Here is a 22249-nt window from a genome sequence, read left to right on the forward strand (position 1 = left end):
AATCTGTCAGCTCTGAGCAGTTGCTAGAGATTGAGCATTTTCACAGCAACCTTCCAGCAGTACATGATGCAATGATTTGGCTATGCTAACTGAGCAGCAGCTGTAAAAGACATCATCATCGAAGGCATTGGCCGGAACAGCCAGATGCAAGCAGTGAAAACATCACAGGCATGTCCCAGGATAAAGCTAGAGCAAAGCCTTGCTGATACTTCCCTTGCTGTGGGATATGGGATGTGTAGGCAGTGAGGAAGGTGGAGCAAGTGCTCATTTGCAGCAGAAGAACTTCACATCATTGAGTGCTGTGTCGTCCTGAAGTCCCTGTGGGGGCTCTACCTTGGTCTGGAGACCACAGATCTTGCAGCTGTTGGTCCAGGGGCCAAAGCTGCCCCACGACAGTCCATCACCTACCAGCACAGCTTCATCTGAGCATCTGAACTGGATGTTGTTGGCTGCTGTGTCATCACCTGCTCTTTGGGACTTCTCTGTCCTCAGTGAAAAGGAGATCAGGTAGCCTCCAGGGCAAACTTGGAAGCTGGTCCAGGAACCCCATCTGTGAAAAAGCAAATGGAAAAATGTCTGGGCTCTGTGAGCTTCTGGGAAATTCTCCTTCTGCTTGTCATGCTGCTCTGAAGCTTAACACTTCTCTGACACAGCATCCTGCTGCAGTCAGGGGCCCCTTACTTTCTCCTTTTGTTTTCCTTGCCTTCCAAAGATGTACTTTTCTCTTCATTGATATCTCATCAGAAAAACACCAGGAAGCCTGAGATCGGATAATTATGGTTCTGGTGGAAACTCTGAGGGCAGCCTGAGCGTGGGTTTTATGATGCATCCCTGACATATGTGACAGGTCCACAGCAGGCAGCCAGGAGAGCAGCCAGAGGTGCAGTACTGTTCCCTGCAGCATGGCCAGGGCTTGGACCTGGCAGTTTCTAAATGCATGGTTAGAAACCCCTCCAAAGAAAGACTCTGACCCTGGGACCATACTTCAGGTGTTCAGAGTGCTCTGCAGAAAACCCAAGGGCAAACAAAAAGTAGTAAAGTGAGGTAACCCTGTTTAATAACCCTCAAAATAAATGGAAAACAACCCCTAACCACTTGTTTTAATTCACTGTCCTACAGCACCATGTATACAGCCAGTCAGAGAGAAGAGACCCCTGCAAATGGTGACACCCATGGGTGTTTTGTGAGCTGGTGCATGACAAACAGGAGAGAAACCACAGTGTCACTTACTCCCCCACCAAGGACTCAATGGATATTGAGTCATCCTGACAAAGCAGGCGTATGCCATTCAGAGCCGTGTCATCGCTTCCAAGCTGGTCAGGCTCCACCTGCAATGGAAATCACACAGGGACAGAGGTAAAGGCAAGGGCAAAGGACCCAAGAAAAGTCCTTTACATGCCTGTTGTAAACAGTCCCCCCTCCTTTCTCTAATGGGGAAGAGAAAATGTCTTGGAAAGCACACTGGAAAAGGCAGCTGTCACTGGGAAACCACCTAACCCTTGTAACATGTTCTTTGTGTTTTACAGCTATTTCTGACCCAACAGGTAAGGCAAAGTCTCAGGAGAGACGCTGCTGGTGGATGCCTCTCTCCCACAATCCAGATTTTCACATCCACATGACTTCTCCCAGCAAAATCAGCCACATGCTGACTTTTCTGCTGTAGCTGCAGTGGCAACACTTGCCAGTAGACTCATAGCTTTATGTGCAGAGTATCATACTCAAGAAGAGGAAATATCTGCAGAAAATCCTTAGGGACAGGGGACGGTAGGGAATGGAGAGAATTTTACCTTCAGGGCGAATCCATTGGCATAGCCGTGATGGCAGAACTGCCGGCTGCCCCACTGGCCCCAGTGGCCTCCGTTGGGCACAGAGAGGACAGAGGTGAAATCCCGCAGCCCTGCCCCTGGGGGGGACAGGAGGGGCAGGATGAGTGCAGCTGGCACGAGGAACTTCATCTCTCGTGCTCTGCTTCTGCTGAAGGACAGCTGGTGTATGGACTGGGGAATTTATACCCTCCCAAGGCTGCTTGCCTTTCCCTACCAGTCCATTGACAAACACCACTGGAACAATAGTTTCCACCCAGGCAGTGACACAGCACTTGCTGACCTGCTCACAGGACCCATGAGGAGATCCTCAGGGAGCTCAGCAGCTGACATGCAGCAGATACTGTGGCCATGGGTGTATCCACCACCACTGAAGGGCTATGGGAACACCTGTGTGCTCCTTGCTGTGCTCATGGTAGAAGACATCAATTGATTAATCAATTAATATTGATTTCTTCTTCTGGCTGTGCAGATATTTGGCCATGGGAATGTTTGTCTTCTGAGAGTAACTGCCATAACCATTTTACCCCTTGCTATTTGGCAAAGAAGGTCAGACTAGATGAAGAAATATAAGGGACAGGGTCTGGAACAAAAAGTAAACTCAAGGCCTGTGTCTCCCAATACCTTCTGCTGAATAGGACTCCTGGGAATCTCAACAAACTAGGTAATTTATGGTTTTAATATCCTTCTTTTCAACAGCTTTTTTAATCTTAATAGAGAACTGTATGCTTTGCTTTTGCAGCAAGCTTAACCAAAGTCAGATATGCTGGGATGCCCATAGGGATTCTCAGGGCTAAGTGCCACTGGGGAAAAGTAGAAAGGCAATCCTGAGCCTGCAGGCACCGTCTTTGAAGGTGCCACAATGCAGAGAGAGGTGAATTCAAAGCCCTGGAGCTGAGATTCCCTTAACAAAGAGTTAACCAATGCTTCAGAGGGCCCTTGGCTGGTCTTTCAGCATCTGGCAGAAGCTTTCACTCAGTTCAATAGGCAAAGAAGAGAGAATACATTTTAGAGAAGTATCCTTATCCTCAGGATCTTAAAGCAAGATGAGGTGCCAAACCTTGAACTAACAGAAGACAAAGAATTCCCATCTTCTAAGTTTTTCTTCCAATTCCTGTTCTGCTCTGTCTGTTCCTGTCCCACTAAAAGGTGATGTTGTTTTTCCTATTCTTGACTCTGCATTCCCCTTACACTTGTCAGTGGTCTGTACAGGTGGCAATATATGCAAATTAAGGTGATGGAAGTTGGATGATCCTTTCAGTGAAAGGCACTCAAAGAGCACAGCACGTGATGAAAGCACAACCTGATTTCCTTTTTAAACCAGATATTTTGTTTTATTTCTCCAAAGGGATGTCAAAATCCAGAGGAGAGGTGTTTTTTTCCCACAAGGACTGTGCAATCACATCTGGCAAAACCAGGTGTGTTTGTTCAGGCAGGGTCACACAGTGGTAGCTGAGGACACTCAGACCTGCCCTTGGCAGCAAATGGATGGAAAGGAGCAGAAGGAGTCAGAAGGAAATGGCTGGGACCTGGTTAAGGCTACAAAAGGAGCAGAATTCCCTCTCATTTCTCCTTTGCTGGCCCTAAACAACCACCCTTGATCACTTCACCTCTAGCAGCAGTGATGCAGGTCCACAGCCTGGCAGGATGCACCTTCCCCCCTCAGACTCTGCTCAAATCATAAGATTCCTGCCTTTTCTCATTGTCAGAGGAGGATCCTGGGGCACAGTGAGCCCAGGGTGTCCAGGGGAGCAGGATGAGGCAGGAGGTGAGGCCACCTTCCTTCAGGGATTTGGCCATGAGAAATGACTCCCATGCAGAATTCACAGGTCCAGGAGAAAACTCAAGCCCAAGAGGAGAACTACTGGAGAACGATTATCCAGGACCTGGGAAGGATCATTTTCCCATTTATAACCAAACAGCTGTGACCTGGGCTGAGATGCCTTGGACTTGATTTCACAGTTCATGGCTTAGACAGCACTTAACACCTGCAGAGCAGACTCTGATTTTGCTACCACTTAGCAGAGCAAATTTTTGCTTGGATGCCCCAACCAGTTTCCAAACATCAGCTTACACAGACTACCAAAATCAATAAAAGTCTACCATGGTGAGATCCAGATCTCTTCCTGACACAGCCATCCTGCTTTCTTGCTCCTTCTCCTGTATTTTAATATCCTTGAAAATGTCAGAACAGTTTTAAAGAAAATTGGAAAACTGATGAATTTGATTAATGAAACATGACTACAGCAAAAAGATGATGATACAGGGTATTTCATCCTTTCATTATTCATCCAGCTTAATACAATTATTTTTGCAGGCAGAGGAGCATAAAAATTTTGCCGCTACTTTTCAGCTTTTATAAAAACTTCTAATTTTTTTTCATAAACAGATTAACATAATACTAATCAGTATATTGATTTTATAAAATTATTATTGTGATGTTATGACATATTTAAAATCTATATGGAACGTGGAAAAATTATAATCTATAACATACAGAAACATACCATGCATTATTTGCTTATTTTATGATGATATTGAAAAAATTATGTATTAGCTGCTCTTGAAAATTCATTAATTTCTGATTTTTACCCCTGAAAAAACCACACAATTAGCAATAGAAACTTATTTGGCAGTGTTGTGTTGTCCTTCTCATATTCTCAGTTTCTCATATTCATGCTGCTGCCCAAAGGATGGAGATCATTTGAGATGCTGGAGTCTTTTGAGTGAGCTGTAGGAAGGGTTGAAGGCAGCAGGTGCTCCAAATGGGAGGGGAAGTAAACAGCATTCCCTAAAGGAGAAGTCAAATAAATAGAGGGTGATGGTGTTGACTGAATGACTGTGTGCTTCTGCGGGCTCTGGGCCATTTTACACTCCTCCCACACTGTTACCAAGGCACTGGTTGCCACCCATCAGCTCTCAGTAGCCACATTCCTGATCATCTCCAATGCCAAAGCTGACCATTGCAATTGGGTAGAAATCCATTGTAAATCACACAGCCTGGCTCTGCCAAAGCTTCCTCACCTGCAGCTTGGGATGTGGATAAGACACTCCACAGCTAACTGCACCCTGCAAAAGACACACTATCTCATGGAAATGGTACATCAGCAAACCCAGGAACCACACCTACTGCCAAAAAAACGTAAAAGGGCAATAAAGAATCTATTCTATTCCATGAAAATATGAATTAGCAAAGGGTTGCATTATTTAGAAAGAAGAGGTGAGATTCTGAAAGAACACAGATTTTTATTTCAGATGTCTCCATCTGAAATAATTGCAGTGGGGTCCCTTCATAGCTGCTGAGAGACAACATGACGACAATAGAGAGGAGCAGATATCTTCACATGAACCTCTCCCTGAAATCATCTGTTCATCACCACTGACTACAGCCAGGCACAATCCATCTGAACTAATCTTATAACCTCAAACCCTGTTTAGGCTTTTGCAGGCTAAAAATGGTAGCGCTGAAGGAGAATTTAGTTTTCAGTAAAATGGGTAAATGTTTAAGAGAAAATGATTAATCAAATTATGTGCTATCTGGTCTTCATTTTCTCATTTGCTAAATTGACTCAGATTAATAGAAAATTGAATGGCAGGAAAAAATATGAGAGATATCAGAAATGAGACAAGAGCTGGGATTTTTTAGATGCATGAGCAGAGAGAGAAGCTTTAAAGCAAATAACAAAAGTTTAGCCATTTCTCAGACATAAGGGGAGATAATTTCACATTAGTGAAATTAGGGGATGTAAAGCTGACCTACATGTAGAGGTGGTGCTCTCATTCTCATGAAGTTGTTTTCAGGTGGTTTCCCACTTGCCTACCTTGGTCCCACAACCCCCAGCTTTCATATAAAACCTTACCTTGAAAATTTACACAGTTATCTACTAGGCTGAGCATATTTTATTTGTTTTTAAAGCAGCAATTACAGTCTATAAATTTAAGAAGCAAACTCTCTATTCTACTGTGCAATAAAATAAATACAAGTATTGAGTAATTTTAGACCTAGAATTGTCTCCTGTGGGACATGGCTTGATATGTGTTTTTACAGGCTTTCAATATTCTTACTATTGATTCAAATTGCTAATTAGCAAAAAACCCCACAAAGAAATGGAGAGGCAGACCTTCCTGCAGTGCAAATTCAATGACAGCCAGAGACCAAATGCCAATTTACACCCACTGCAAGTCTTCAGCTAAAGATCACTTCATGTATGAAAACTTCAGCAACTTATTCTGAAAATTCAATGGGAAAAGTTCTCAGGAAACCTATCCTTAACTACAGCCACAGGGTTGTTCCACCCCCTTGAAACTGAGGCTCAAGAAAAAAAATAGACTAAGCTCTACTGAGGGTTGGAAAGAAAGAAAAGAAGAAGAGAGAAAGAAATAAGAAAGAAGGAAAAGAAGAAAGAAAGAAAGAAGGAAAGAAGAAAGGAAGAAAGAAGAAAGGAAGAAAGGAAGAAAGGAAGAAAGGAAGAAAGAAGAAAGGAAGCGAAGAAAGACAGACAGAAAGAAGAAGAAATAAAGAAACGAAAGAAAGCAAGCACGAAGTAAGAAGAACGCAGAAAGAAGGAACAGACATAAGACAGAAGAAAGACAGAAAAGAAAGAAAGAAAGAAAGAAGAAGCAACAGAAAGACGAAAGAACTAAGAAAGAACTAATGAATAAAGAAAGAAAGAACGAAAGAAAGACAGAAAGAAAGACAACGAAACTGCAAAAAGCTCTGAAAATAAAGCTGAATATTTGTGTACCAGATCATTCAAAGTTCCCTTTATTTAAAAAATAAAGGAATTTATTAACAGATCCTGAACCACAGGTGAAGGGGAGGATGAAAAGAAAGAGGGCGTGTCTTTTTTTGGCATCAAAATGTATGAAAATGTTTAATATATGCAAGTATCTTTTTCCTATGTCAACATTTTTTATCTCCTAAGGCAATTCAGGTGTTGTTTGAAAATACTTCAGCCATCACTCTGAGCTGCATGCTGATAAAGAGCAGATTGATTACACCCTGATCCATGCCCAGAGCCATGCAACATGATGGTGTAGACTATGCCTCCTATGTCTTGAGGCCATCATCCATGGAGGAGAGTCCATATTCTTCCAGGAAATCCATACATGGAATTACAATCCTCTTCCAGTCCAGAGCAAGGTAGAAATAAATGGTGGTCATTGGGAACTAGCATGTGCAATTACTGCTGGCCATGCAGTCTGAATGTTGGCACTTTGGGAAAAAACTCAAGCAAGAATCTTTTGTCTCCCACAAGAACTCTTCACAGACAGTCATACTGATCCAGGGAATTTACTGTGGAACAAACCCTGTTGTCTATAGTTAGCTACCCTCCTCCAGAATTCATGCTGCAAAAGCCTTTAAAGGCTGCATTAATGTTCTGGACTTCATTCATATTCCTAAAGTTCACCAAGTGTCAATGAACCTTTCTGCACTTGATCTTGCAGTGCCTTAAAAGCTTGGATCTTCAATTATCATCCTTCAAATCAAGAAAAAGTGATGACTTGGGAGGCAGCCCTGGTCCTGCCACAGTTTCAGCAGCTTTGCCAAGGGGTTGCTCTGGGCTCTCTGTCAGGAACAGATGAATATGGGGGAAACACTGGTTAGGCACAGGTTAACCCAAGATATCCCGTACCTGGGAGTTGTCTGGAGTGGAAACATGAAGGCTAGTCCTGCTGAGTTATGAACATGCATTTCTGCTGTGGTTTTGAACCTGCTGCATGCTTGACTTCAGCTCCTGCAAACACACTGATCCAGACCCAGGTCCTTCACCCAACTTCCATCACAGCCGTCAAGAGCAAGAATTGGTCACCACCCACAAACAATGGTAGCTGTTCAGGGCATGATCCATTTATTATTTACACTCTGTTAAAACCCTGATCTAGAAAGGTCCTGCTTGCTTGGTGAGTTTCCATAGTGTTCTTCACCGAGGTATCCAAGGACTCCACCAACATTACTTTCCCTTGTGAAACAAGGGAGTGACATTTCTGCAGCAATAGTCCAGGCACCAAGGTGCACAGACTAAAGACAGAAGCACCCATTTACTGTGAGTGCTAGATTTCTTTGAGTATAATTCAAAGTTTTGAGTATAACATTGGATATAATAATTCAAGGCAAAGATACAACTGCTTGTAGAAAACACTGGTCTAAACTTGAGACCACAGTGCCTCATTGCAAACAATTCAAACAATCAGTGATGAGGAATTCATTTATGAGTAAGTGAAATAATCGACCTTGAACCACCAAGGGGGCTGTGACAGAGATGCCCAAGGCAGCATTCACCATCCTGGAAAAGGCAATGATTTTCCCTCACCCCCAGCTCCTACCTCCTATTTAATGTACGCCTGTTTTCTTCCACACTCCCCATGTCCGATTTCTGGCCCCTCTGTATTTTATTTGGGAATTTCTGAAGCTACACTGCCTGTGTACAGCTCAGGCAGATTTCAGGAACAGGGAAGGCTGTGTGTCTCCTTTCTGTCCAGCACCAAGGCAGGTGAAGGTGTGCAACCCTTGTTGCAGCAGTACTCCTTCCCTGCTCAGGGCTGGAGTTTACCTAGCAGGGATGGAATGAGAATCCAATTAATGCATTTGCTGCCAAGGCTCATCTGAAGAGGGGAAAAATTTTTTTTGTTGCATTCAACGTTCATGCCAATTAGAGATGACAAAGTTATGTGGAGAGGGAATTCATGTGATGGATACAGTGCCAGACTTGACGTTGTTCCACAAACACCTGTCGCTGAAATTTTGACATTTTACAATATTGCAAAAGTCTCCTTCTAAGAAAGGCCTGAACCTGAAGTTGAACAGACAAGCACACAGCACAAGTTTAGGCACTGTGGTGTCACTGTGGTGTCCTACAGCTGGCCTGTAGCCCTCAAAGTATAAATAATTATATAATTACAATGGAAATAGGCAATCAGTTACATAGTTATCTCATATAATTTGAGCAGTAAGAGCTGGCCCAGGCCATTGGAGACTCAGGCTTCTATTGGCTGGCTGACCAGCCTAAAAATCACCTGTCCTGAAACTTCACAGAGAGCATAGGTGCATGCAATGACACCTCATCTTTATTCGTGTTTGTAAATTTATATGCATGTAATTAGGAAGGGTTAAATTCCATAGCAAGTTTAATATTGTTTGGTCCCCACCAAAGGCTGCCACTGCAGCTGATCTGTACAGGGCCTTGCCCACAAGCAGGTCTCCTACAGGAAGCCCACCCAACTCTTTCCCTCTCTTTGCTGCCACAGGCAGGATTTCAGACAGCCACAAGAGCTCCTTCTTTTGGAAGACTCATCATGGCCATGCTGGGCTCTGCTTCATTATCTCACTGCTCCAAAGAGTCTGCCTAAATTCACTTGCCAGGCATGCTGGTTTTGGCATGTCCTTGAAGCCCTGCCACTGCTGTGTCCATCTCTCCTCCCAGTGCTCACCCCCCATATCATACTGGACAGGGGAGAGACCCTCTCGTTGAGCACAAGGGCTGGGGGAACACCAGAGTGCTTTCAGGGTGGTCCCTGCCCCCTTAAGGAAGGACCTTAGGAATAGCAGAAGGAGAGGAGAAAGCAGAGAGCTTCTTTTCACTCTCTTTATGGCATCACCTGCAGGCCAAAGCCCTTTCTCAGTGGTTCTCTTCACTACCTCAGGTTTGTGTGGGCTGCCCTCAAACAGCAGGTCTGGGTGTCCCTGGCTGCTGGTGTGCCACTGCCTGAGCAAACACACCTGCTCCTTCAGCTTCTCTCCGGGGCTCTTGCTTGCTTTCTTATTTCAGGGGAAAAAAACTGAGTGCCTTGATGAAAAATCTCCCCCTCTCTGCTATTTGCTATGCTATGGGCACTTTTCTTTTGAGCTCAGATAAAACTTTGTGACTTTTTATTTCCTCCAGAGGAGGAAAATGCAGCAATACTCTGCTTGCAGGGAAACTGTGCTTGCCTTGCCTCTAGGAGCTGCCTGTGTGCAACACTCCAGGTGTCACAAGCGCAGGAACATTCCTTGGCAGAAGATTTTGTTCACCAAGTACTTAATCCTCTGTTCATTTGGGGTTACCCCAGGTTCCACCCCTCTCTTCAGAACAGCTGGAAGCCCTCCACAGGGCTCCCCATTAGGGCTGCCAGGCAGTGGAGGGAGCAGAGGGAAGCTGCTGATGGAAAAGGCTGCTCTGAAGCTGCTCACCCTTGCAGAGCCCGGGGTCAGTGACAGCCAGGACAGGGCACTGCAGACCTGCTCAGCTCTGTCAAGGAGCAGTGGCTGTGCTGCCACCAGGCCAGAGCTCACCCAGGGGCTTGGTCTCCTTTTCTCCTGTTGCTTCCAGGGAGCAGGAGCACAAAGCACATTTTTGTCATCCCTGCTCCCAAGGATGAGACCCTTGGGAAACCAGGGGAAATCCCCACTATCACTTTAGTGGATGCACTGGATTTGTACTACAGGTAAAAGCCTTCTTTGCTGCCAGCAGTGTTTTATGCCAGCCACCCACATCTTAAATCCCTCTGAAAACCCTCCTTGATCCCAGAACATGGCTTTCCACTGTACCACCACCTGCAGTGACTGCAGCAGTTCACAGTTCCTAGGCTACATGCCAAAAAATATCTCATACCTAGGTTTCCCTCAGAATATGCAGTTTTTTAGTAATTTTATGCAGCTGGAATATGGATTCCTACCCTTTCTTCAAAATTTAGGGACATTTCTCAATAAAATCTTTCACAAAAATGCCCTAGAGGTCAGCCTCTGTTTCCCTCATCTTTACCTATTCCTCCAAGTAGGATTGCACTCAGTCTCTGAAGGGCTTTGAACACTACAAATGCTATCTGCACACTTCACTTGAGTAACACCTGCTCTGGGGAATTTCCTCAATGTTTTGGTCATTTTGTCCCTTTTTCACCCACAGTCAGGTATAGAAGAGCAAAGCCCAGGAGTTTCTTGAAATTCAGGCCCACCCAGCTTGGCCACAGTAGCTTCACCAGTGAGGCTGATGTCTTTTTTATTTTAACTCTATCCCTACATGAGATGCAGTTACAAAAATTAAAAAACAAACAAACAAACAAAAAAGAAATTAAAAAAAATACCACCACAATTTTCTCTCCAAACTGGGTCAAGTCTCTGTGGAAGAACACTCTGTTAACAGCATGAGTGTCTCCTGTGGCCACATCTGCACAATTTTAGGGAGCAAATAGACCTTGGCTCTGGCCAGTAAGGGATCTATTAGGTAGAAGTACCTCAGACAAAAGGAAGCCTTTGTGCATAAATTAATGCAAATCAAGCCTGGGCTCTTCCCTCCCGTGATGCTGGGAGCTGTTATGGTCTGTGCTGCTGCAAGAAATGAACACTCTGCTGTAGCCAGGAGACAACAAGCCAGTGAGAGGGGAGACAAGGGCAAGGCAGAAGATCCAGGACTTTGGCTTTAAAGCCTGGATGAGAAAGAAATACTCAGAAAACAGTCAACTTTGTGGATTGCTTTGAAACCACACCAACCATGGTGTCTCCACTTGAGCATCACCTGGAGGTAACACAGAATTCAAATGCTAGCCAGTGAAAATACCTTCTTAGACATGTCAGGAAATGAACATGCCTTGACAAAACAAACCAGGGATGGCTCAAATCTGCTTATCAGCACAGCAAAGTTCAGCTCCAAGACCCCAACAAGTCCCAAGTGGAACACACTCCACCTCTGCAGGGGAGAGCAATGTTGATGAGTCTCAGCTGCTACTGGAGCATTGGAAATCTGCTGTCCCTGCTCCACCACATCAGGTTTTCACTGCTGCTGCACCAGGGGGACGCAGACTGGAGAGGTTTTCTGGTCCCACAAAACTGTTGCAAAAAAGTGAACATATCCCAAAGCACACAGTGGAAGTCCTGTTCCCTAAATCACTCACTTAAGTAGGTAGTCCATGCCTGGCAATAGCAGAGAAGCTCAAATGGGATTGGTTTTTTAGGTCTGGGTTTTTTGAGAGAGAGAGTTTACTCAGGTAAATCACTGCTTCTACTCTCCTTTTCCCTGATTGACCCACAAATGTCCTTTCACCTCCCCATCCCTCCATTACAAAAGAGCTAGTGCCACTCTGAGGGGGTGTTTCCTAAACACAACCAAGCCAGACCTGTGCCAGTGCTCAGGCAGGCTCACTCACCCAGCTCCATGAACAATGCTGTACCTGGAGGAAAGTGCCAAGTGGCCCAGAAAATTTGCTCCATGGTATTCCTTTCATGTCAGTGCTAGGCAGGATTTATTTCTTTGTTTTCTTCAGTGCTGCTTGGGGGATATTTACCCTTTGCTAGGCTCACATTGCTGGTCAGGAAAAGGACTCCCCAGGCAGCAGGAATTTGACATCCCAGTTTCTTATCTGCAACTCTAGTCCAGCTTGTATTAATAAATGTTGAAGATTATTTAGGACTTCCAGTCTGCTGGCCAGTTGCAGAGGGGATGGGAAATTCAGGATGGACTTACACTCACAGTAAAAGACAACACATAAAATAATATGTGATTTACAGATATTTTCATATACTTGATCGAATAAACCCGGCATATGCTGTAATGTATATGTGGCCCTGGTTACTTACATTCTCCTTTAAGAGTTTGTGTAAACAGATCCCAGCTGTTCCACTGCTTTCACTTGCTTCTCGATGTTTTCCCAATTTTGTCCTGGAAATACAGAGAAAAAAAACACTTTGTAAGGATGTTTCTGGCAGCAGCCTTCACCCATTTACTGGTGTGAAGCTCCTGCAGACTCCTGTCACTTGACATTTCACACTCCCCTCTCCGAGGCACCGACGGAGGCTTGGGTGCCTGGGAGCACTCGAGTGATGCAGAAGCAAGCACCTGAGCAAGGCTCCAGGGAAAGCTGTTCCCAGCAAGCCTACAGGCAAGTGTGACATGATCCTGCATGGCTGAGGGGGAGAACTGGCATTCCCTGTGAGAACTGTGCCTTCCCTCTCACCTGCAGCAGCCAATACCTCAGCCGAGCGCTGTGGCTGCAGTGTCCCTGTGTGCCCTGGGCCATGCCCATGAGAGCTGCGCTGCTCCCCAGGAGGCTGCTCCCACTGGTTCCCATCAGCCCCAGGACAAGCCACGTGCCCAGAGAGTCTCCAGAGCAGAGAGCAGCTCCTGGGGGCTCTGCCACAGCTCAGCAGCTGAAGGTCAGGATGGGCTCCTGGCTTGCAGAATTAGTTGTTTGATTAGAGCAAACTGGTCTGGAAAGATGCTCAGGAGGTCTTCTGGAGCATTCCTACTCCAAAGCAATCACTGCACACTAGGCACCACTGATGCATTTCTGCTCAAACTTTCCCAAAAAATCCTCCAGGAATAATCTTGCAGCCTCCCTAGGCTTAATTATTGTTGTTAAGGTTACTCCTTGGCCAACCTTAGCCTGCTGCAGTACTCATCCATGAGTCTTTGTCTCAGACAGACAGACAGAATCCAGTCTGTTCCCTTCCACTCTACAGCAGTGTTCTGCACTGTTGCAGGCTCTCGTGCTGTCCCTCTCCCACAGCAGCTGTGAGCTGTTTGCAGTGTCTGGGCACTTGTTGAGCTCCCTGTAGACCCCAGGTGACTGCAGTCCCACTGTGATATGGTTTCTAAGTCCTTGGAGCAGTGCCTGCTCCCTGCACTCCCCCTGGAACAGGAGTCCCTGCACAGCCAGCAGCCTCCCGCCTTGGCTCCTCACAGCTGCCATCCAGCCTGGCTCTACATGGCATGGAGGGAGCCCAGTGAGGGAGAAGACAGAAAAACCTGGGGCAGACTTTCTCCCCTGAGCTCCCTGCACTGTCCTTCCCACATGCTCCCAGGGCAGCTGTGGCTGCAGACTCCTGACTGAAGGGCTATTCCCAAGAATCCTTCTCTCCTGTCCTCCCACAGCCCAGTTACACAGTCCCAGCTCTCATGCTCGTTATGCACAGATCAGGTTTGCCAGACTACTGATGGGTTTTGTTGCTTCTTGTTGGACTCTATGCAGCCAGGCCATATCCTGCTGGAAGTTCAGGGCCCTCAGTGGAGCAGAGGAGCCCCGCTGGGGGCTCACACTTGCTGAGAAGAAAACTCACTCCATTTGTCTCTTAGGCTGTAATTTGGTTCACATTTCTCAGCATGGAGACCACCTGACCCCACTGACTCATGCATTGCCTTTGGTCCTTCATGACCCCCAGACCCTTCTCTGCAGAGTGATGTCAGTGCAGGTATTTTAATTCATGCAGCTGCTTATTTCTGCAGAAGGTGGGAGCTCACCCTTGTCCCTAGAAGAAAATTGCATCCTATTTTTCTCAAACTATTTCTCCAATTTGACATGGCCATTTGTCAAGCTCAAGCTGTGTCTTCCAAAGTACTTGCAGCCTGTTCCAGCTTGCCATGGCCTGCAAAGTTAATAAGCTTGTTATTTATTTTAGAGACCACCATTAATAATGGCCTGGCCTGGCATTTCCCTGCTTGTGAATTTCTTCCCAGAGGCCACCCTGCTCATTCCTCATGAAACTTTTCTGTGGAAATTGGATTTGGGCAGGCAAGAGAGAGGAGGAAACAAAGCTAAACTCAGATTATTACTTGTTCCCCATCTCAGGGGGGGGAAAGATAACACATAATGCATGTCATCTGCTTCATTTAGCAGTCAGAGCCATAGCCAGTCACAAATGTGTGTCCCTGTGCTGTGGGTGTGTCACACAGCCATCAAATCAGGATCACCTCCCATGTGCCAGCGTGTCCCAGAGAGGAGCTGAAAGCTGGAAGAGGATGGTGCATGCAGTGCCTGGGGCAGAGATAATCAATGAGCCTGGGGGGAGCACCAGAGCAGGACACTGCTGAAGGCAGGGGTCAAAAGGCAGAAGCCACAGGACCACAAAGAGGGCCATAAAACAAGAAAAGCTCTCTGGCTGCACCTTTCCTTGGCCAGCTGAGGATGTAAGTCAGGACCAGTCTGTCTGTCTCTCCTACCAACTGAGAAGAGCTGCCCAACTCTCCCCGGTCCTCAGCAACCACAGCCAGCTTTCCTGTCCCGCTGCTGCACTGAGCAGTGGCTGTCCCCACCCTGGCAGCCACTCAGGTGACACAGGAGCAGACAGCAGCAGTGACCACAGGGGCTGAATCACCCTGTGGTGCTGCAGTAGAAATTCTCTCGTTCCCAAAGCCAGGAGCTACCCAGTGACTGCTCTTTCCATGGGCTCAGGATGAGCTGTTCATGTGCAAACCCTCTGCTGGCTCTCTAACTGTGTGCTCAGGAAAAGGGAGCCCAGCAGCACAGCCCTGTCCCTGCTGTGCCCATGGAGCCTCCAAAGGGGCTGCTCCTCCTTGGTGGCACCGAGGGATTTCAAGGACAGTAAAGAACCTCTCTCCTTTTCCATGATCTACCCTCTGCCCTTGTACTTTCAATATCCTGTCTCACAAGGAGATTTGTGATTGAGGTATTTTTCTTTTTTTTCTTCCCCTCTGTTTGCCATCAGCAAATGGGCCCTTGGAGTAGAACAGCTACAAGGATATCTGAAACTCGGGTTTTAGACTGGAGGGATGTTATTAAAGAAGAATTTTGAGACTTTGAAGACAAGAGTAATGGGGATTTAACTATTCAAATATCCAAAGCTCCCAGACAACACAGAAAATGCCAGAAGGAAATGCAAAGGAAGAGCTCAAAAGGATAAATCTGTGTGGTTCAGGAAAGAGAAGGGATGAGATAATGTCTGGAAATTGATTAAAGTAGAGAAGTGACTGTGTAAACTGTGAGGAAGAGCATAAATCAGGCAAGAAATGTGTTCAGAATTAACTCAGAGGACAAGTCCAGAGAAGAATGTTGCTGTCACAGTTATGGCAGTAACACTGCCATATATCTAGTTTTACACCAGTTCAGTCCCAAACAGCATCTCAGCAGACATGGCTTTTCCACAGAACCTGAGAGCCCTGCTCAAAGGGGGGACAACTTAAAAGAAAGATAAAGATTCTGAAGGTCACATCCAGTCAAGTTTTGAAGACTTTTTTCCCCACAAAAAATAATTCTTTCATCAAATTTGTTTAGTTTTGGTCTTCAAAGTGAGCAAAAGCTGGCAGCAGTACATCATGCCAGGATAGCTATGGCTTTGCTGGGAATGAAATACCAACAAAACTTTGCCAGTGATAAAGTTCCCAGGGCTCACCACCTGGAGGGAATTTCTTGGCAGATTTCATACACAAAGAGAAGCACTTAATTCTCAGTTAATTTTAATTCACTTTTGCACACCCCCACATCCTCTCTTCAGATCTTCAGGAAAACTCTCCTGGTAATCTCTCCAGGCTGGCTATGGGACACTTCATCACATCAGAGGTGCAGGATGCCCATCTCTCTCTCTATCTCAATGCTGTAGGTCTCTGTTCCCAGGTCCTCAGGAGTGCTCAGAGTAGCTCCTGGCTCTCTGTTCCCCTTGCTCACTGAAAAACCACAGACAGAGACCCTGCACAGGCTCCTTCTCCGCTCTTCCCACCCAAGGGCAGCCTTCAAAGGAAATCCATGGGTTTGTAGACTGACTGACAGCAGGAGCAGCCTGAAGGTTGTGGTGCTGGAAGTACAGGACCAGGAAACACAAGTAATTAACTTTTACTTGGGAAAGGGTAAAAGAAAATTGTCAGTGTTATACCATAAGGTAAAGGAGGCTGCAGGAGACAGAGAGTGCTAATATTGCAGCCAGATGGAAATAATAGAATTAACATATCTGGTGGTAGATTGGATGTGAAAAAATGGCAGACAAAGCACTTTGAGGAACAAATGGCAAAGGGAATAAATGCTATTAATGTTTCTTCACATCAAAGATTCAAGACCTTGTCAGAAAATCTGTAGGGCCAGCTGATATTATAAAACATCACAGCAGATATGGCAATTTTAAAATTATTTATTTGCTCAGTGCTTCTAGTGGAAGAAACTTTGTGTTCAAATGGCTCCAGCTATTCTCAGGGGTTAGGGTGCTTAAGAAAGATTAGGTGGAAATCAAAATTACTTCAGAAGAGAGATTAAAAAAGTCACAGAGTGAATAGCAATGAATGACTAAGACTGATAATAAGTACTCAGGAGATCGATGTCTCTAAACTGGAAGAGCTGAGATCACTGCAGTGATGGATGTGTCATTTAAAATTACTGGAAAGTTAAACAGAGCAAACATGAGGTCAATTTTAAAATTTTGCTCCAAAGGTGATGGGAGTAACTACAGAAACAGGATGACCCCTGTGGCAGGGAAGAATGATGAGGAGGACTCCATCTTATCAGAAGGCTAATTAATTACTTTATTATACTATATAATTTATGCTATATTTAATTATATTACATTACATCTAAACTGAATGTGCCAAGCACTCAACTCTGCACACAACTGCACAGAATCCCATGACTGCCAGCTGACAGCCCTGACAGACACACAGACACACACATAGTTTTTGGCCCTGACAGGCCAAGGAAACAAAACACCATCACCTTGGGTAAACAATCTCCATGTTGCATTCTACTTTTGCACAAACACAGCCACAGCAAATAAGATAAGAGCTGTGTTCTCTTTCTCTGAGGTTCAGAGAATGTGAAACCCAGAAATATTCTTGGAAGAATGGCGCCTTGCTTTTCTCTGTGAAGAGAAATGTGGCGTAACTACAAGTACTAACAAATAACTGCATGCCTCTTGTTCCAGCTTAGATACTACAGTGGGATCTGCCAATCTGTGCTGCATGTGTGTGCTGTGGCAAGTCTTTGTTGGGAAACCACAGGGGTGGCTTCTGTGAGAAGATGCCAGTGGCTGCACCCATGTCAGGCAGAGCCAGTGCCAGCCAGCCCCAGGACAAACTCACCAGAGCTGAGCCCATCAGCAATGCTGGTGGCACCTCTCTAAAGCATAACTAAGGAAGGGTAAAAATCCTGCACAGCAGCTGGAGAGAGGAGTAAGAATCTGTGAGAGAAACAGCCCTGCTGACACGGAGGTCAGTGCAGAGGAGGGGCAGGAGATGCTCCAGACCCTGGAGCTGAGATTCCCCAGCAGCCTGAGCTGCAGCCCGTGGTGAAGCAGCCGTGCACCTGCAGCCCACGGAGGGCCACGGGGAGCAGAGACCTTTGGGGGCACTGCATCTGTTTTTAAACTGACATGACAGCCACAGGAGCACAGTGTCCGTCAGCTTCAAAGGCTGACTGATGCCCTTGGCAGCGCTGAAGAATTCTTAGTCCTAGGTCTTTTATCAAAGAACTATCTTTAGTTTATGGATGTGGGAAGAGTTTAACTGGTTTTATCTCCAATGACATTACAGAGGCCATTGCAAGAATGTTTTCAGCCCACACACAATGGAAAATGGCTGTTTCTCACCACCATCTAAGAATGCTTATGTTGCTAGAGAAGGTCAGCTGAGAACACAGCTCCTGGAGAGCCCCATCATCTAATAAATGGACAGTAAATGACAAAATACCTTCTGCCCTAGGGAAAGGGGGATTCACCTACCTGTGCTTAGCTATCTACTGTAATGTAAATGTGTACATGCAAGGTCAATAAGGCTGCTGCAAGCACTTCATTCTTTCATCTTGATGTTTTGACTGTGTGATTACTTTTCTGTTGATTTCTGATTCTTTTGGGTGCCTGCACTGTTTTCAAACAATTTTGTCTTTGTGTAACTCTGTTCTTTTTTGCCATAGAGTGGAGGATTTAAGTTGTCAAAAAAAAATAAATAAAGATGCTTCCTTTTGGTTTATATGCTTGCAAAATTACAGAACTGATCTTCACTCTGCACTGGCCATCATGTCTTCAGTTGCTGAGTCTAAAGCTATCCTGGCTTTCCAATAGCTTGATTGAAAGAAACAAGGACATGTCACATATGACTCTACCACTAGCTGCCATAGCTTACCAGCAGAGAAGTTGCCAGACTCTGAATTCAAACTCCAGCTTTCCAAAGTTACATAATTAAAAACCCACCCATCCTAGCCTTGCAAGCTGGTACTTTTCCTGCCTGACTAGAAACCTGCAGGTTAACTGAAAAAGAAGCAGTGGGTGAAGAGCAAGAGCTTCCCAAGGTGATAAAATATTAATTAGCAGGGATGTCAGAGGCATCACTGCATGCTCAGGGAAGTCCAGTGTATCAGCAGGTCTACCCAAAAGTACTCATTGGCCCTGTACTCCAGCAGCACAAATTCAGCTTTTGATACTGATGCCCTCATATTTATTTCAGTCCATTCCTTCCTCCTAGAGCTGGGAAAGTTTTCTGTAGGGAATGGGGGAGAGAGGAGGGAAGGGAAAGTTCTTTGACCCACGAAGATTCATCACTCTGGAAGAGTTAAAAATTAATGAGAGACAGGAGAGGAAATATAAAGCTGAGATAAGTTCCTTGTTTGTTTTCTTGCTCCCCACCGTGAAGTTATAGAAATGCAGCCAGTGTTCACTTTCTCCCACAGGCAGTTAATTACTTGTGTGAATAGCTCTCACTGCTTCCTGCTGCAATATCTCAGAACCACCGACCCAGTGTCACTGTCTCTGCCACCTCCTCCCCACACAGCCAAAAGGAACAACAAAAAATCAGCTTAGCAGGGTCTTCTTGCAACCAGGATCTCCCTTCTGCCACCTGCATGGCAGGACTGCTGGGGCTGGAGCTCAGACTGCTAGAGAGGAAAGAGGAGAAGATGTGTGAAAGCAGAAGACAGAGAAAACAGGCCTGTCAATAAGTGGGACTCAAACAGAGAAAGATTCAGCTCTGTGAATATAACTACAAACTGTAAAACATCTCTATTATTTTTTTTTGTCAGTCATCTTGGAGTTTCCTTCTCCACCTAGTTCCCCTTCACTGCTTTCTTTAGGATTCCAGTACAGTTTTAGGTATCTCTGACACTGCTCAACCCTAACTTTCCACATATCCCAAAAGCCTTATCACGCAGCCAACATGGTTAACAGAGAGGGCTGATAATATCACTAATCCACAGCTCTTCACTGGACACAGAACCTGGCAACAGCCCACTGCTCTTGCTTGTGCTTGCAGCCACTCTTATGAAGAAATGCAGTCAACACCTCCAGCTTAGAAAATTCTATGCCACCAGTAGTGGCAAAATATCCATGAGCTACCCATTCTCCTGGGCAGGACCCTGATCACACAGCCCTTCATCTGTGGGTTTTTTCTTTCTGAGGTGTTCCTGCTGCCCGTGAGATGCAATGACACAGGAAGACATCTCTGTCTTCATTGCCTCCCGTTGGGTGCTGTCAGTACCTGAGGACCTTTGCAGTTCTACCCAAGGGGCAGCATTCCCCCTTCACCTGCACTAAGTGGCTCTTACAGAAGCAGGCCGTTCCATTCTTTGGTAATTGAAGCCTGGCATAACTTTCCTTCCTTTGCATCCTCAAGTTCTCAGAGCCCTGCGAGTCCCCCAGCCGGCGCAGCCCAGGAGGCCTCCCCAGAGAGGCCAGGCAGGCAGCAGGAGCATAGCATAGCAACTGGGAGCGCTCCCTGGGAGCTTGGCTGACACTCCCCAGGACTCCCACCCACTCCCCTGTCCAATAAATTCCCCTGTGCCAAGCCCTCCATGTAGAGAGGCAGGGAGCTGAGCTGGTTCCCGGCAATGCAGCTGCTCATCCCAGCCATCCTCTGCCTGCTGAGCTCCTGCTGCCTGCAGGGCACAGGGGCACGGCAGTACGGGTCTGTCCTCACCGTGCCAAATGGGGGTCCCTGGGGCTCCTGGGGGCACAAGCAATTCTGCCCCCGAGGCTACGCAAAGGGATTTGCATTGAAGGTAAGCTTCGACTTCTTCTTCAGCGTGGGGGACAAAACCCGCTGTGAGACAATGTTACTTTGTTCCGAGAGCAGCGAGGCTGGCCGCGGCGCTTTGCCCCATCACAGCAGGTTGTGCTGTATCTGCAGCCTGCAGGCTTCTCAGCGAGTGATTTCTAGCGCAGAGAATCTCTCCAGGCTCCTGCCAGTAGGTGATTCCTTAGCAGAGGGGTCTCGTGGGTAAGAAAATTCCTGAGGTTGGTACAGCGGAGCCTGTTCCCAGAGGCAAGTGCCGCCTGCCAGCACGCCAGCTCTGGGTGTCACAGCACGTGGTGGGAGGGTGGGCATGGCCTGGGACAGCAGCCACCAAGCATTCCTGTTTCCAGAGCGCCTGCTCCACCGCTTGGAGAAAAACAGAGGTGGGCAACAGCGAAATGGGCTTCCTGAGAAATGCCACAGGGCTGCCTCACAGCCCTGCTCAGCTGCACTAATGATCTTGCTCTGTCCCCAGAGCCTCCTGCCATCCCTCATCGCCTCTTTTGAAAGGGTGACCTCTCCCTTTTTCTTCCCCTCTTCCAAGGTGCAGCCCTTCCAGGGATTTTGGCTGTTTGGTGATGACACAGCTCTGAACGGCGTCCGCCTGCACTGCACGGACGGCACAGTCATCGAGTCCTCCGTGGGCTGGTGAGCAGCCTTCGCTTCCTCATCCTCCTCCTGGGCAGCTGGAAGGGAAACCAGTGCAATGGTTTCTCTGTAGGCAGCCACACCCCCTGTGAAGTTGGCTCAACATCCCTCTTGAGGTGGTGGGTGAGTTCCCCTTGGCCACAAAGTGTGAAGGTTTCAGAGGAAAGGTCTGGTCCCAGGAAAAGGAACAGCTCTTTGGAAAATGAAGGAAAGGTCAGAAATTACAGTTCTTAAAGCTATACTTTCTCCTTTTCCTCAAATGCTTACTTTAGAAAGTGCATTGAGGAACAGGGACATAGCAAGCGCCTGAAATTGCCAAGGGGTTCTGCAGGAACAGGGCAGACTGGAGCTGGGGGTCCTTGGCATCCAGGGGATGATGGGGAAGGAGACTGAAGCAGGTGCTCCTGGAAACCTTCCACCCCCATGTCCTTTTGCCCCAGGACTGCCAGGACCCTGGGCGGGTCACGGTGTTGATTGCAGCCCTGCAGAGGCTGGACAAGCCTTGATAAGTTGTTTTTCCCTCTGGCAGGTGGGGGAACTGGACGGAAGCCCAGCTCTGCTCCAGCAACCAGCTGGTGTCGTTCTCACTGCGCGTGGAGAGGTGGCAGTACCTGCGGGACAACACGGCCGTCAACAACGTCAGGTTCGCCTGCTCCAACGGGACCAGCCTGGAGGGATGGGGACTTTCCGGGGGGCACTTCGGCCCATGGAGTAGCAACTGCACCTCTGGGGCCATCTGTGGGCTCCAAACAAAGGTGGAGAAACCCCAGGGGAAGTGGGATGACACAGCTCTCAACGACATGAGAGTGTTCTGCTGTGAGTAAGCCTGACTCCCCACCCTATACCAGCATCTACAAAGGTGCACAGCATTAAACCTTGAATCTGTCCTTGCACAAAGAGAAGTGTACTTCTTTTTTCTGTCTTATTTTGTCAAGAGTAGCCAGGTCCCATGGCTACAGCCATCTTACTTCATAAGAAGGATCTTTGTAATTCTTGTGGTTAAGCTTCGTAACAAATTTATAACCTACAAAATTCCTGTGAGGGAGCACAGGGGATTCCCACACCTGTTGGTAAGGCAGGAGGTGGGACAGT

At 46.6% G+C, this 22249-nt stretch overlaps 2 protein-coding genes across 2 annotated transcripts; one reads left to right on the forward strand and one right to left on the reverse strand.

Annotated features, from left to right (window-relative positions):
- Window positions 1–264: 264 nt before the first annotated feature.
- Window positions 265–1955, reverse strand: LOC103812528 (vitelline membrane outer layer protein 1-like). Its single transcript, XM_009085599.1, has 3 exons — window positions 1788–1955; window positions 1231–1328; window positions 265–550 (listed from the first exon to the last, which is right to left on the reverse strand). Exons 1-3 carry the CDS (start codon window positions 1953–1955, stop codon window positions 265–267), a joined length of 552 nt encoding a protein of 183 aa, XP_009083847.1.
- An 18361-nt stretch (window positions 1956–20316) lies between these two features.
- On the forward strand, window positions 20317–21981 carry LOC103812529 (vitelline membrane outer layer protein 1-like). Its single transcript, XM_009085600.3, has 3 exons — window positions 20317–20495; window positions 21054–21157; window positions 21687–21981. Exons 1-3 carry the CDS (start codon window positions 20325–20327, stop codon window positions 21979–21981), a joined length of 570 nt encoding a protein of 189 aa, XP_009083848.1. The 5' UTR covers window positions 20317–20324.
- Window positions 21982–22249: the final 268 nt, after the last annotated feature.

The sequence above is a fragment of the Serinus canaria genome, chromosome 1 (assembly GCF_022539315.1).
Source record: "Serinus canaria isolate serCan28SL12 chromosome 1, serCan2020, whole genome shotgun sequence".
In the NCBI taxonomy this organism is placed as follows: domain Eukaryota; kingdom Metazoa; phylum Chordata; class Aves; order Passeriformes; family Fringillidae; genus Serinus; species Serinus canaria.